The 16,670-nt window shown below is 38.9% G+C and overlaps 1 protein-coding gene across 2 annotated transcripts in view; it reads right to left on the bottom strand.

The window, feature by feature from the left end:
- The window catches only part of PPP1R21 (protein phosphatase 1 regulatory subunit 21), a 72,416-nt gene that overhangs the window by 37,831 nt on the left and 17,915 nt on the right, over nt 1-16,670 (bottom strand). For both annotated transcript variants that reach the window (XM_027555207.1, XM_027555209.1), the window contains exons 4-11: nt 11,436-11,537; nt 10,015-10,179; nt 9,396-9,454; nt 8,121-8,215; nt 5,450-5,502; nt 4,821-4,970; nt 2,380-2,481; nt 2,204-2,292 (exon numbers count right to left, since the gene is read on the bottom strand). In XM_027555207.1, the coding sequence (XP_027411008.1) occupies nt 2,204-2,292; nt 2,380-2,481; nt 4,821-4,970; nt 5,450-5,502; nt 8,121-8,215; nt 9,396-9,454; nt 10,015-10,179; nt 11,436-11,537 (815 nt within the window). The remainder of the gene's footprint in view (nt 1-2,203; nt 2,293-2,379; nt 2,482-4,820; nt 4,971-5,449; nt 5,503-8,120; nt 8,216-9,395; nt 9,455-10,014; nt 10,180-11,435; nt 11,538-16,670) is intronic.

Here is a 16,670-nt window from a genome sequence, read left to right as displayed (position 1 = left end):
TAAATAGGAACTGGGAGAGAGAATCAGTAAGAAACCTTGTTCAGTGAGTTGTTTAGTCACTAACTCATGTCCGACTCTTTGTGACCCCATAAACTGTAGCTCGCTAGGTTCCTCTGTAGTGGGATTTCCCAGGCAAGAATACTGTTGTGGGTTGTCATTTCCTTCTCCAGGGGATCTTCCTGACCCACGGATTGAACCTGTCTCCTGTATTAGCAGGCGGATTCTTTATCACTGAGCCACCAGGGAAGTGTATGTAATTTCAAAAGTCAGACAGATTGGAAAAACCAATCTATAAGCGCAATATAAAAGTAATTCCTTAACATTCATAAAAATATAACCATTTTCCATTTTAAATGGTGCTTGGGAAAACTTAATTATAAGGTTAAAAACTATGTAGACTCTTAAGAGTACTTATTAAAATGTGCAATAATCAAGTAAAATGCTTTTTACACAAAGCTAGAAAAGTTATTAGCACAAGAATGATATGCTTGTGATGTGATATCAAGAATCACATCCATTCCCTTGACCTTGACACTTCTGCTCTATTTATTTATAGCAGACAGCTTCATTCAATACTAAACCCATTTATTACTAATGAACATGTTATCTTGCCAACTAGAGTGGTATTTAAACCAATGGCAAAAAAATTGCCTAAAATACATGAAAATCTGATAAGGTAGGGCTGAAAGCATATGCGACAGAACATTCCCAAGAATAGGAATCTTAGATCAAGAAAGGACTTACCCAGCGTTTCTAAAAATGTAATAGTGAAAAAATAAATTAAGATAAAATAAAAATGCATTAACTCTTTCAAGTAGTAAACACCACTTTTACAATGGTTCTTACAATCTTTTAAACATAAGCCGAATCAATAAGGTATATTCAATTCAGTGTTAAACTTTCAGAGTCAATTTTCAGAAAAACTTTAATTATACTGAACTAAAACATTTAAGGATCTGAAGGAAACTATAATTCACAATTATGAGCTCATAATTCCCTGAGCCCTAAAATTCTGTCATGTGCACAAATCACAGAATTCAGTTACTAAAATACCTTGTTAGGTTAGAATTAGGAAATAAGATGGTTCTTAACATACATAAATTTTTTAATAACAAAATTTCATATTTTTGAAAAGCTAAACCTACTACTTTAGTTTATAAGGACTAAAAAACTACAATTACTTGTATATTTTCAGTATCTATAAGCTTTTCATCTATGTTTTTCCTAAACCTTGTTTTGCAATCTACTATAATACCTATGGGCTTCCCAGGTAGCTCAGCAGTAAAGAATCTGCCTGGCAATGCAGGAGACAGGTTCAATCCCTGGGTCGGGAAGATGCCCTAGAGAAGGAATGGCAACATACTCCAGCATTCTTGCCTAGAGAATCCCCAAGGACAGAGGAGCCTGTCAGGCTACAGTCCACAGGGTTGCAAAAAGTCAGCCATGATTTAGGGAATAAACAACAACAATAATAATACATATCAATAATAGTACATATATGTTCTTATTTCTCTTATTTCCAGTTGCATTATTCTTCGCCTTTTTTAAAGACTAGATCTCAGGATTAAAAGATTTAGATGAATTAGGAGTCTTTGTAGTTTTACATCAAAAGTATCAAAATATACAATCAGTAGTCTCAAATTTCCAGTTATATAAATTATTTTCTCTTGCCTTTTCAGGAATGTTTAAGATGCAATATTTAAGGTTACTAAATGACTCATCCTATGAGGGCTGGAGGATGTACAGTTTTTATTTTATAACTTAAATCACCAATAGTAAAAACAGCATACTATTTAAAAGAAACCTAAGGATTACAGATTCAAATATAGAGGTTAACTATTATTACCCCCATCTAGACGTTTTCAGTAAAAGGGTAACAATACCCAAAACTATTTCCTTTAATAAATGTGTCATTCACAATCACTAAAAATACTGGTTCATGTTGCATTACATGGTTATTGCACTGATCACAGTTCAAAACTATTGAAGAAACTCTAGCTGAGAAACTACAATTCAGTTTTCTTAAATATAAGTTTGTGCTGCTCAAGCCATGATTTTCCTTTTTCACAAACATCCAAATTGGTTGTAGTGCAAAAAGGTCAGGCAGAGCTCAAGAGGCACAAGTTGTTACTTTATTAACTCCAGCACAGCTCAGATGACACCTCACAATTCCCCAAGCTCCCTGGCCCAGAACAGTAAGTACCTTTTTAATTGATAAGGAAGAATCTTCCTAAGAAAACATATGTAAGAGGTTAAATGCTCTGAAAAAGTTTTCAATTTCACAGTTGTCTCCTGGAAAAGAAAAACAATTTCAAGATTAATAATTTTGTTTGATAAAGAAGCACTCCCACTTCCAGAAGTAAAGCAGAAGTAAATTACCAGGACGGTTACAGTATCCTCAGTAATACTTTCAAATAAATGAAGCATTCCTTCCTCAAGAGGGCGGACGTAAGATGCATTTTCATGAAGATACTGTGAGAACTAAATAGGAGAAGAATTCTGAGTTAAGTCACTGGAAAATAAAGGATATCAAAACATCTGTAAATGGACCCACTGAGTTATAAACCTTAATACTTTTGCAAACTTTTTTTTGGGAAATTTGACTTTTACACAAAGTTCCCTCTAACAATCTCAGATACTAAACCCAAGTGCTCATTCCATGGCAAAGTGACAAACCAGCAGACGGATGATATAATTAACAACTGGGCATGAGGCAAGTGGGGAGGGGATACTATTAACAACACACCACCAATAGGCCTTCTTTCCGAAACAACCACTTCTTCATTAGGGATGCAAGTTAATATTAAAAAAAAAAAAGATTTGATATTTGAGTCAAAACTGTAGGACAGATTTTTGTGTTTACATAAATCGCTGTAGATGGTGATTGCAGCCGTGAAATTAAAAGACGCTTACTCCTTGGAAGGAAAGTTATGACCAGCCTAGATAGCATATTTAAAAGCAGAGACATTACTTTACCAACAAAGGTCCGTCTAGTCAAGGCTATGGTTTTTCCAGTGGTCATGTATGGATGCGAGAGTTGGACTGTGAAGAAAGCTGAGCGCTGAAGAATTGATGCTTTTGAACTGTGGTGTTGGAGAAGACTCTTTAGAGTCTCTTGGACTACAAGGAGATCCAACCAGTCCATTCTAAAGGAGATCAGTCCTGGGTATTCTTTGGAAGGACTGATGTTAAAGCTGAAACTCCAGTACTTTGGCCACCTCGTGAGAAGAGTTGACTCATTGGAAAAGACTCTGATGCTGGGAGGGATTGGGGGCAGGAGGAGAAGGGGACGACAGAGGATGAGATGGCTTGATGGCATCACCGACTCGATGGGCGTGAGTTTGAGTGAACTCCGGGAGTTGGTGATGGACAGGGAGGCCTGGCGTGCTGCAATTCATGGGGTTGCAAAGAGTTGGACACAACTGAGCAACTGAACTGAACTGACCTCATTTTTTAAAAACAAGACTTTTGAGTACAGCTTATATTCATTGCATAAAATGTTCAAGGTTAACACATTCTAGGAATGTAGCTATCATCAAAATGAGACTATAAAAACTTTTATAACTGTCATGGATACTGTAATACTCATGAAGAACTAATTCAGTATGAAGAACAGATTCAGAAAAAGATCCCCCAAGCTTTGAGACAATTGAGAAACAAGAAGTTAATTTTTCACATGTGAAATATCTCAGCTTTTTAAATATTGTATAATGGCTCAAATTTTGAGTTCTGTGTATACAAATGTAAAGTCTCATTTTGCAGAAATGTGATTCAACTAGTCCAACTGCAAGCTACACAGACATATGGCCCTAGGAAACTCAGTCTCTCTGGGCTATAAAATAAGTTGAACTCTAAGCTCAGGTATAAAAGTCTACTTTATGATTTTATGAACAAGTCTAAATGCTTTGGTCATCTTTTAACAAATGGTTACTGAATCTTCAATAATAGAGGCTTAACGGAAAAGTCACAGAGGGTCTCTCAGAGATAAAAGTACCAAAGGTAAAATACTGAGAAAAATATGAATTCTTCAGAGTAATGAAATATTTCCATTATGATTAACATATTTGATTCTCACCATGTGAGCATAACATGGTAACAAGCTAAGTAAAATAATGGTGGGAATTCCCTGGCAGTCCAGTGGTTAAAACGCAATGCTTTCACTGCTGGGGCCCAGGTTCAGTTCCTAGCTGGGAAACTAAGATCCCACATGCTGCATGGTATGGCCAAAAAAGGCCCCAAAAACAAAAAAATAAAAATAAAATAATGGACAAAGAACCAGGGCGGGGAAAATGCTTTTATATTATAGGAAGCATAAAAGAAAATATAACTGCCTTAAAATGCTACAGGTCCATTTTCCTTACCCAAGTCATCTGAAAGCTTTTTCCCATGGTGATATTAAAGAGCATTTCAAACTTTAATTTTTATGAACTTCAAAAGGTTTGTGGTGAAAAGTTTTATAGGGAAAAAACACCTACCCCACTTCTCTCCTCCTATGCAAACCATGCTCATTTTTCAAAGCCCAGTCAAATCACCAGAGTCTTCCAGACACTACCACCAACAGCAGTCTCCCCTCCTTGATGACGTCATATTCACTTACTGCCCTGACCACTTATTCACACTTAGGTCTTCTAACATATCCCTCACTATTCCATTTCATAAGAATCTCCATGTTTACCCTGTTTCTTGACGATAAAGACTATGACTTAGAGTTTCTCCCCACGTCCTCTATAGTACTTGGCTGAAACACAGAACTAGTCTAATAAGTAGCAAGTCTCCAGATTTGTTCAGGGCAGACAAAAGGTATCCTGAGTTAAACGTACCTTCTGATTCAATGGAGATATTGTGTCAATGGCAGAATCAATAGGAAAAATCTGAATCCTCTGTTCTGTATAGGTGTGAAAGTTCAGAAGAGCCTTGACAAGATCTTGAACAAAAGCCAGGGCCTGCCCAGCGATATCCCGCATCTTCAGCTTTAAAATGAGAAAGATACAGTTAAAGTCAACTATCAGGTTATTACACCCAAACAACTTTATTAAGTCTGCTTTTGGAGAAAACATTTGAACTCTAAAATAATTATGCCTTAAATTCATTTGTTCCCACTTATATTTTAATACTACCATCTAAGTAAAGTAGAAAGCCATCCATATTGGCTAATATACCTCTTCTACTTAACCTAAAGTGCAAAGCCCACCAACCTAAAAGAAATGTATGACAAAAATCAGTGCATCCCACAATTCAGTTTTAATGTTATAAGACAAGAGACAGCAAAAATCTGTATTATTTACAAATTCAAAAAATAGCGTGTTCCACAATTTTTTTAAATGTATGAGAAAAGAAAGTAAAAGTTAAATGCAATGATTTGGTGCACTAAACAGAGACCCAAACAACTAACTGGTGTTTCTGAAAAGTTTGACATATACATTACTGAAAATAAAAACTTCATCTTTACCTGATGTCTCCTATTGTGGACTGGAACATTCAGAGCATTATACTGGCTATATTCTACAAAACAAAAATGGATGTACATTAAGTCACTTTTACATTTACAGAAAAAGAGCTTAACTAAGAAATAATAAATGCTCACCCATTTGCCAGCTCGTCTCCACTCAGCCCCTTCCCTTCCTGACCACTGGGGTGCACTCTACACAGGCCTCTTTGTACTCTATAACCCTCATTCCCAACAGAGGGGCTCATCCATCCCAACTGGGTCAACATCAGCTTCTCTCCCCAGCTCTAGACTTTTATTTACAAATGTGCACACCAGCAGGTAAAGAGATGCACACCAATCGGTTAGACTATTAAGCCACATCCAAGTTAACCTCCTCATCTCTCCCATAAACTTGCTCCCCATCTGCCTCTCTGATCTCTGTCAACCGCACCACGTCTTTTCCCCACACTGCCTGCTCTCTCTGCCTTGCCTCCTTGCGTCTCCTGACATCTCAGGCTCCAGCCCCCATCCCAGCACACCAGGACTATCACCACAACAGCATCAGTCTCCTTCACCCATTCCAGTGTAGTCTATACTCTGTTGCCAGATTAACCAAGTGAGTGCACAAATCTCATCAAGACATTTCCAGGGCTTCCCTGGTGGCTCAGTGGTAAAGAATCCGCCTGCCAATGCAGGAGACACAGGTTCGATCCCTAATCTGGAAGAATCCCACGTGCCTCGGAGCTACTGAGCCTGTGCTCTAGAGCCTGGGAGAAGCAACTAAGCCCGTGTGCCGCAGCTACTGCAGCCTGTGCACCCTAGAGCCTGTGCTCTGCAACAAGAGAAGCCCCTGCAATGAGAAGCCCTCATAGCGCAACTAGAGAGTAACCCCCACTTGCCACAACTAGAGAAAAGCACATGCAGCAGTAAAGACCGAGCACAGCCAAATATAAATAAATAATTTTCTTTAAAAAGGGACATTTCTAAAATCTTCTCCAACAACCTACTGCCTTGTGAATGAAATCCCAAGTCCTCTGCCCAGAACTTGAGGGTCCAGTCCCACCCACCCTTTCAGAACTTACCTATCATTGGCTTCCACATCCCATCCACTCTAGCCTCCAGTCATACTTAACTAATTACTACCACCAGGCCCTGACAGCACCTTTATCCTACATACCACACTCAATGCAATTCCCTCCCTGGTTCTCCCTCACCTCTCTGACCAATAAAACCTACTTTCACATCCTGGCCCAGCCCAAAGCCCACTTCTTCCAGAAGGTTTCCCCAAACAATCCCACCAGCAATAATCACCCTTCCTCTGAAACCCCAAGAAGTTCTTCATGGAATAACTTAGCTTATATTTCATATATTTCTCTATCTTATTTTCCCCCTACTGGACTATAAATTCCTTGAGGGTAGAGATTTTTGTCTTATACATTTTTGCATATCCTATGCAAAATTTAGATCTTCAGCAAATAATCTCTAAATATTTCAGAACTAAAAGTAGTAACTCTACTTGTGAAATGATAAAGACCTAAAATAGGGTGACAACTAGTACTGGAAAAGAAAGGATAAACCCAAAGAGATTCAGACGGAAATGATTAGAATGTGATGACTAAGGATTAAGGAGCAAATGAAACGTCAAGGATTCAAGTCTAGTGGATCAAAGTATGCTGATACTATTTACATTAATATAGAAAGCAGTAACAGGTGTTGTTTTCAGAGGAATTTAGGTTTTTGATATGATAATGACATATGCTGATTTCAGTTTTAGAACAAACTGCTATTTTTGTCTTTTCTTCCCTCTTTTTTTAGGTCTTTCCTAAGAAAAATTGAGAAGTCAAAAATTAATTTCAATCATATAATTGTAAAAAAGAAAATGTATACCACATTGAATTTAAGTTTCAAACCGTTTTCTTTGTCTTTAAGATTTTGACTTAATACTTGGGCTTCCCTGGTAGTTCAGAAAGTAAGAATCTGCTTGTAGTGCAGGAGACCTGGGTTTGATCCCTGGGTCAGGAAGATTACCCTGGAGAAGGGAATGGCTACCCCCTCCAGTATTCTTGCCTGGTGAGTTCAATGGACAGAGGAGCCTGGTGGGCTACAGTCCATGGGGTTGAAAAGAGTCGAACACGACAAAGTGACTAACACTTTCAAACACATACACAGAAGTCAATTTTTTTTTAAAGTTCTCTTTGGTGCTCTTGGTTATGTAAATTACCAGAGCCTTCCCAGGATGAGGGGGAAGCAGGCATACCCAAGTCAGCTCCGGAACTAGCGCTGCGCATTGTCCAAAGGGCAGGAGATATCTGACAGAGAAGATTCACCTCCCACCCATCCCCTTACTCCTCTTCCACCTTGCCGTCCATTGTGATCAGCATTTCTTGTACAAGTATTCAGGTACTTTATGTGCACAGGCTGGTTTTCACGTTGGGATATGTTAAATACATGCAATTGAAAAATGTAGCTTTGGGCTTTTTCCAAGAAGACTAGCTTCAGAATAGTTATGTGACAACTTAAAATCTCCCTATGAGACATGAGGGTGAAAGCTGATCAAAAGGACAAAAAGAAAGCAACCCTCTGTTGGGCGAGAGAGGTTTTCAGCCAAGTACATTAGAAACTATTTTAATAAGATGGCTATCCTAAAGAAGTTCAGAGTTGCAAATAATGGAAAACTATACATAATACCTACTTGTATCATTAAAAGGTACTTTCTCACTGATGATTGATAAAGATTCTTCTAATCTACTTGACAAATCTTCATGAAGATTCTTTAACTGTAACTGACTGAAAGAAAAAATACAAAACCATATGATCAACATTTGCATGTTACCTCAATAGCTGGTATCAGGCTTTCAGACTGACAGGCTTATCTGACATCTGTATACCCTTGGTAGTAGAGAGTTGTTTAAAAAAAAAATGAAGATAAGAAAAATACTAAGTCTTGATTTTAAAGCCCTTGAGACTCCTGCTGAATAACTGGAAGTTGCAAAGAATTTATCACAGTCCCACTATCTTATACAATTTTAAGTTTATTTCCCCAAGCTCAAAATCATCTTAGAGCCATTTCAAACTTATAGATTTTTCTCTTTATAACACAAGTATTTGTTCAAGTATAACAGTAAAATTTTTTAAAGTATTATAGCAGATTTTTACCTTGAGCTCAAAATCTGATCATTTTTGGTTTTGATTCAATTAAGATTATAGGTACATCATGCATTTTCAGTACAACTAAATTGAAGAACTTCACTTGATTGATCCTATCAAAACCTAAAATATGTCATTTATCAAATAAATGTTGGCACATGCTCTTACCATCCAGAGATAAGTAATATTTTAACAGATAAATATCTCCACATTAGATTACACAACCTCATTTTATTTAAAAGGTACCATTTTATTAAAATGTTGGGCTTCCCTGGTGGCTCAGCAGTAAAGAATCTGCCTACATGCAGGAGACATAGGACATGTGAGTTCAATCCCTGAGTCAGGAAGATCCCCTGGAGAAGGAAATGGCAAACCACTCCAGTATTCTCGCCTGGGAAATCCCATGGATGGAGGAGCCTGGCGAGCTACAGTCCCTGGGGTCTCTAAGAGTCAGACACGACTTAGCAACTAAACATTAAAAGGCTGACACCACGATCAACAGTCAGTTTTCCTGCCTTGGACTATGAGAAGACCGTCTCTTTAGAGTAGTCTGCCCCAGAAAGCACCCAGTCCTCAGTGCAGGTGCCCCAGAATGGTATCTGCCACGCCAGAACATCTGCAGGCTGAGGACTGCTGCACAAGCCACTCTGCCAAGAATTTTTAAGGTCCCAGAGATAAAAGAACTGAAAAGGCCCCTAGAAATGACCTACTTCTGTCTCACTGCAAACGTGAGAAAATTGAGACAGAGAAGCTGCTAAACCAAAATTCAGGTCTTCTGATTCTCACTTTAGGGCCCCTTGGAATTCACATTTCCACATACCATTCTTCTGTCCGAAGTCGACATTCCTTGGCCTCCTTTTCTAGAGTCTGAGATTTTACCTAAATTTTAGAAGGAAAAGAAAAGCATAGCACAGGGAACTCTACTCAATGGTCTGTAATAACTTATATGGGGAAAAAAATCTGAAAAAGAATGACTATATGTATATGTATAACTGAATCACTTTGCTGAACACTTGAAACTAAGACAACATTGTATATCAACTATATTCCAATAAAATTTTTAAAAATAAAAAATAAACTATGCCAAACTATATTCCTTGGCTTTCCATTTTGAAATCCTGGAAGTGGTGAAAAATTTTTTCTACTCTTTTTTCTTTTTGGTTTTCCCCTATAAATTTTATATAGCTATTCATTTGAAACTGTGTTCTGTTTGCTAGAAATGTGGTATGACAACCACTATTAGCCAAAATTATATGCATATCTGTCCGTGAGAAAAAAAGAAAAGCAGATGAATCAGGCCACGGATGACAACACGCTGAGTAGACACTGTAGGCTGCAGTCCTGCCTTGAGTGCCTAACTTCTGTTCTCCAAAGCAGGCAGACGATTTACAAAAGCCCAGACTATTTCTGAACAAGCTCTCACCAACAGCGGGGCTTACCTCTAGTTTAGCCTTGTCGTTCTGCAGTTTCTCGATGGTCTCCATGTACTTCCGCGTCAGGCCATCGACCACGGCCTGGTGCTGAGCCGCCTCCATTTCCAGAGTGGACAGCCGACTCCTCAGCTCTGCTTCCACGTGCTTGTGCTGCTCATCAGCTTCAAAAAACTGAAAAGAAAAGATCACGTCTTCTTCTCAGAACCTCCTCATACACACAAATGAAGAGCAAACAATGGCAGTGACTGATCATTGAGTGACTTCCATAAGGTTCCATATGCTCAGTGTGCGAAACTGCACAGGCAAGAGCTCAGTGGATCCTCACAGTAGGTCAGAGGCGGTGTTACTTGCAGACCCTCCTTTACAGATGGGGAACCTGAAGCTTCAAGGGGCTACCTAACTATCAACTGTTTCACAGGCACAAACAGACTTCAAAGCCTACATTTCTTCCCCAACCTATCTCATGGACTTCTATTTCAACCTACCTCTGGCACACGGAGAACTAACTCAACTGACCAGTTGAGCACAACTCTTGCTATACTGTTATGCGAACTTCTACAATTAAATAATCAAAATTCAAACAGATGTTACTCCTATATAACATACTCCTGCGTAATGTAAAGCTCCTTTCCTTAATGAGAATCCTAGCCTATCCCTTCTCCAACAGATCTTCCTGACTCAGGAAATGAACCAGGATCTCCTGCATTGCAGGTGGATTCTTTACCAACCGAGCCATCAGGGAAGCCCAATGAGAATTCAACAGTAATTAAGAATTATGACTACTTCACCCAAAATTCATGAGGTCAAAAGTTCATTTTGTAAACATTTTCAAACACTAAGAATGAAAATTTATTTTCCACTGTTTGATTATGCTCACCATTTCACACAAGAAAAAACAGGAGGCAGAGTTGAATACACTATACTATGACTCTTAAAATATGCTGACTGTTTTGGAGTAGACATTGATTACTCAACATTCCATAAATATCTGAAGGCGTGCCATGAGTGAGGCCGTTCTGAGGCTGGGCAGAAAAAGTGACATGGTCTGTACCCTAGTGAGACCTTACAGACTAAAAGGGAAACAGACAAAAACCAACTGTCACAAATTAAAATGATAAGCCCCATCTAAATAATCCATCTAAACATGTCCTATATAAAAGGAAGAGTCCCCATTATACTTCTGTATCACTAACATATAAAGCTATTCAGCTGTTCTCTGAACAAGTGCATATTCAAAGCACACATCCGTATTACAATGTGAGATCTTAGAAACGAATGAACGACAGTGACGTACATACCCACCAACCACAGGAAACGTTAAAACACCTACCCATATACAAAATACTCTATCCTGGGTTGTTTTTTCCACATTCCAGATCATACAACCCATTTTTTAACTCATACGGAAAAATAGAAGATTTTCTCACTTGTATATGCAACCGTTCATTCTCTTCTATCTTCTTTTGCAGGTCTTCATCAAAGACACTCTTCTGCTCTTGACTCAACTGAGAAGAAGATTCTCCACTTTTCTGATGGAAAGAATAAGTTATGTCCACATAACTGTCACCCTTTAGAGAAACATTCTAAGGTACACAGATTTTCTATCACCTTAGTAGCTTGTCTCTTCTATGTGTTCACGGCTGTCAAACAATCCTGCAAAAGGTATACAGTCCATCATTTAACTTTTCCTATGTGATATAAGTTGGAAATGCAAATACTGCAATGAGCAGAAAAGCTTAAAAGAGAGAGGAAAAAAAGAACAGATAAGGCTCACTATTCTTTGCAGATGAATTTGAGAGTAGTTGTGCTGGAAGACAGAGTAGATCCAGAAAGTCAGCAACATAAATATGTTAATAAGTATCATTTTAACAATTGATCTCCCGGTTTAAAAAATGACAGTTTTAGCAATTCCATGAGTCTGAGCTGTTAAACTCCTTTAAAGAATTAACAGCATTCACAAAACTACATTTATACAAAAGTTCACATACATTTCTAATTTTAAAAAATACAGCCTATTATTACAGAGTGAAGTAAGCCAGAAAGAAAAACACCAATACAGTATACTAACGCATATATATGGAATTTAGAAAGATGCTAACAATAAGCCTGTGTACGAGATAGCAAAAGAAACACTGATGTATAGAACAGTCTTATGGACTCTGCTGCAGAGGGAGAGGGTGGGAAGATTTGGGAGAATGGCATTGAAACATGTACAATATCATGTATGAAATGAGTTCCCAGTCCAGGTTCAATGCATGATACTGGATGCTTGGGGCTAGTGCACTGGGACGACCCAGAGGGATGGTATGGGGAGGGAGGAGGGAGGAGGGTTCAGGATGGGGAACACATGTATACCTGTGGCGGATTCATTTTGATATTTGGCAAAACTAATACATTTGTAAAGTTTAAAAATAAAATAAAATAAAAATACAAGATAAAGCTATTACAAATAAATAGAAGGAAAAAAGCACAAAACTACCAAAAATACATTCCTTTTGCCCTTATATCAATATTAACTTTTTCTACATAGAAGAATAGCACTATTTAAGAGCCAATAATGAACATTTGTTTTCATGGAATACACACAGAGATGACACTATTCAAGGGACAGCCTAACAATGAAACTGTTCAGACATCAGTCACCACCCTCCTCTGCCTTTCTTGTACTTCACTCCTCACTTAAAATGAAGTCACTTACTGATCCAACGTGAACCCACGATTAGAAAGCCCTCTGAAAATGGAGCAGCTATGTAATAAACAAATACATAAACACCAAATGTGAACACAAGATATACATTCACACAAGGAACACTGCTGAATGACATATTCTGGTTGTTCAGTAATTCCAAATTTGGAAAGTTTTTATTAAAACTAATTCAGAAGTAATTACACCTAAATCTACTGAAACAGCCCTGAGAGAGGATCTCATTAACCTGGGGATGAAATACAGATGGCTATTTCCCCTCCCCAAGCGTCTTCCAGAATTTCCACAGCATGTGTATTTTGACAAAGTTTTCCAAGTGATTCGGATACATATCTGTTTTGTACTCTCTGTTCCAATTTCAAGATAAAAAGGAAGTAGTCAAACAGGAGATGGCAAGAGTGAACATTGACATTTTAGTAGTCAGTGAACTAAAATGGACTGGAATGGGTCAATTTAACTCAGACGACCATTATATCTACTACTGTGGGCAAGAATCCCTTAAAAGAAATGGAGTAGCCATAGTTAACAAGAGTCCGAATCAAAAACGACAGAATGATCTCTGTTCGTTTCCAAGGCAAACCATTCAGTATCAGGGTAATCCAAGTCTAGGCCCCAACCACTAATGCTGAAGAAGCTGAAAGTTGAACGGTTCTATGAAAACCTTCAAGACCTTCTAGAACTAACACCCAAAAAAGATGTCCTTTTCATTATAGGGGACTGGAATGCAAAAGTAGGAAGTCAAGAGATACCTAGAGTAAGAGGCAAATTTGGTCTTGGAGTACAGAATGAAGCAGGGTAAAGGCTAACAGAGTTTTGCCAAGAGAACACGCTGGTCATAGCAAACAGCCTCTGCCAATGACACTCCCATTCTACACATGGACATCGCCAGATGGTCAATACTGAAATCAGACTGATTATATTCTTTGCAGTCAAAGATGGAGAAACTCTATATAGTCAGCAAAAACAAGACTGGGAGATGACTGTGGCTCAGATGATGAACTCCTTATTGCCAATATCAGACTTAAATTGAATAAAGTAGGGAAAACCACTAGACCATTCAGTTCAGTTCAGTTCAGTCGTTCAGTCGTATCCGACTCTTTGCAATCCCCATGAATTGCAGCACACCAGGCCTCCCTGTCCATCACCAACTCCCGGAGTTCACTCAAACTCATGTCCATCGAGTCAGTGATGCCATCCAGCCATCACATCTTCTGTTGTCCCCTTCTCCTCAATCCCTTGACCCCAATCCTTCCCAGCATCAGAGTCTTTTCCAATGAGTCAACTCTTCGCATGAGGTAGCCTAAGTATTGAAGTTTCAGCTTTAACATCAAGCCTTCCAAAGAACACCCAGGACTGATCTCCTTTAGAATGGACTGGTTGGATCTCCTTGCAGTCCAAGGGACTCTCAAGAGTCTTCTCCAACACCACAGTTCAAAAGCATCAATTCTTCGGCGCTCAGCTTTTATCACAGTCCAATTCTCACATCCATACATGACCACTGGAAAAACCATAGCTTTGACCAGACGGACCTTTGTTGGCAAAGTAATGTCTCTGCTTTTTAATATGCTATCTAGGTTGGTCATAACTTTCCTTCCAAGGAGTATGCGTCCTTTAATTTCATGGCTGCAATCACCATCTGCAGTGATTTTGGAGCCCAAAAAAATAAAGTCTGACACTGTTTCCATTGTTTCCGCATCTACTTCCCATGAAGTGATGGGACCAGATGCCATGATCTTAGTTTTCTGAATGTTGAGCTTTATAACCTAAATCAAATCCCTTACGATTATAGAGTGGAAGTGACAAATAGATACAAGGAATTAGATCTGATAGACAGAGTGCCTGAAAAACTATGGACAGATGTTCGTGACACTGTATAGGAGGCAATGATCAAGATCATCCCCAAGAAAAAGAAATGCAAAAAGGCAAAATAGTTGTCTGAGGAGGCCTTACAAATAGCTGAGAAGAGAAGCTAAAGGCAAAGAAAAAAAGGAAAGATATACCCATTTGAATGCACAGTTCCAAAGAACAGCAAGGAGAGATAAGAAAGCCTTCCTCACTGATCAATGCAAAGAAATAGAGGAAAACAATAGAATGGGAAAGACTAGAGACCTTTTCAAGTAAATTAGAGACACCAAGGGCACATTTCATGCAAAGATGGGCACAGTAAAGGACAGAAATGGTATGGACCTAACAGAAGCAGAAGATATTAAGAAGAGGTGGCAGGAATACACAGAAGAACTATACAAAAAAGATCTTCACAACCCAGATAACAATGATGGTGTGACCACTTATCTAGAGCCAGACATCCTGGAATGTGAAGTCAAGTGGGCCTTAGGAAGCATCACTATGAACAAAGCTAGTGGAGGTGATGGAATTCCAGTCGAGCAATTTCAAATCCTAAAAGATGATGCTGTTAAAGTGCTGCCCTCAACATGTCAGCAAATTTAGAAAACATGTGACAAAATTAGCAACATGTCAGTGGCCACAGGACTGGAACAGGTCAGTTTTCATTCCAATCCCAAAGAAAGGCAATGCCAAAGAATGCTCAAACTACTGCACAACTGCACTCATCTCACACGCTAGTAAAGTAATGCTCAGAATTCTCCAATCCAGGCTTCAGCAATACGTGAACTGTGAACTTCCTGATGTTCAAGCTGGTTTTAGAAAAGGCAGAGGAACCACAGATCAAAGTGCCAACATCTGCTGGATCATTGAAAAAGCAAGAGAGTTCCAGAAAAACATCTATTTCTGCTTTATTAACTATGCCAAAGCCTTTGACTGTGTGGATCATAATAAACTGTGGAAAATTCTGAAGGAGATGGGAATACCGGAACACGTGACCTGTCTCTTGAGAAATCTGTATGCAGGTCAGGAATCAATAATTAGAACTGGACATGGAACAACAGACTAGTTCCAAATCAGGAAAGGAGTATGTCAAGGCTGCATACTGTCACCCTGTTTATTTAACTTCTATGCAGAGTACATTGTGAGAAATGCAGGACTGGATAAAGCACAAGCTGGAATCAAGATTGCCGGGAGAAATATCAATAAATTCAGATATGCAGATGACACCACCCTTGTGGCAGAAAGCAAAGAACCAAAGAGCCTCTTGAGGAAAGTGAAAGAGGAGAGTGAAGTTGGCTTAAAACTCAACATTCAGAAAACTAAGATCATGGCATCTGGTCTCATCACTTCATGGCAGATAGATGGGGAAACAATAGAAACAGTGAGAGACTTTATTTTCTTGGGCTCCAAAATCACTGCAGATGGTAACTGCAGCCATGAAATTAAAAGACGCTTACTTCTTGGAAGAAAAGCTATGACCAACCTAGATAGCATATTAAAAAGCAGAGACATTACTTTGCCAGCAAAGGTCTGTCTAGTCACAGCTATGGTTTTTCTAGTAGTCATGTATGGATGTGAGAGTTGGACTATAAAGAAAGCTGAATGCTGAAGAATTGATGCTTTTCAACTGTTGTGTTGGAGAAGATTCTCAAGCGTCTATTGCACTGCAAGGCGATCCAACCAGTCCATCCTGAAGGAAATCAGTCCTGAATATTCATTGGAAGGACTGATGCTGAAGCTGAAACTGCAATACTTTGGCTTCCTGATATGAAAAACTGACTCACTTGAAAAGACCCTGATGCTGGGAAAGATTGAAGGCAGGCAGAGAAGGGTATGACAGAGAATGCGATGGTTGGATGGCATCACCAACTCAATGGACATGAGTTTGAGTAAGCTTCAGGAGTTGGTGATGGACAGGGAAGCCTGGCGTGCAGTAGTTCATGGAGTCACAAAGAGTCAGACACAACTGAGTGACTAAACTGAACTGTTCCCCACTTACCTGAAAAATTACCACTCTGGAGAATTCTTCCATGGAGGGGAAATGAGACATAATTATGTCACCATGTCCATCATATCCACATACAGTCCTGGGTACTTTACATGATTCATTTAA

The sequence above is a fragment of the Bos indicus x Bos taurus genome, chromosome 11, assembly GCF_003369695.1.
Source record: "Bos indicus x Bos taurus breed Angus x Brahman F1 hybrid chromosome 11, Bos_hybrid_MaternalHap_v2.0, whole genome shotgun sequence".
Classification (NCBI taxonomy): domain Eukaryota; kingdom Metazoa; phylum Chordata; class Mammalia; order Artiodactyla; family Bovidae; genus Bos; species Bos indicus x Bos taurus.
This window is presented reverse-complemented; position numbering and strand designations above follow the sequence as displayed.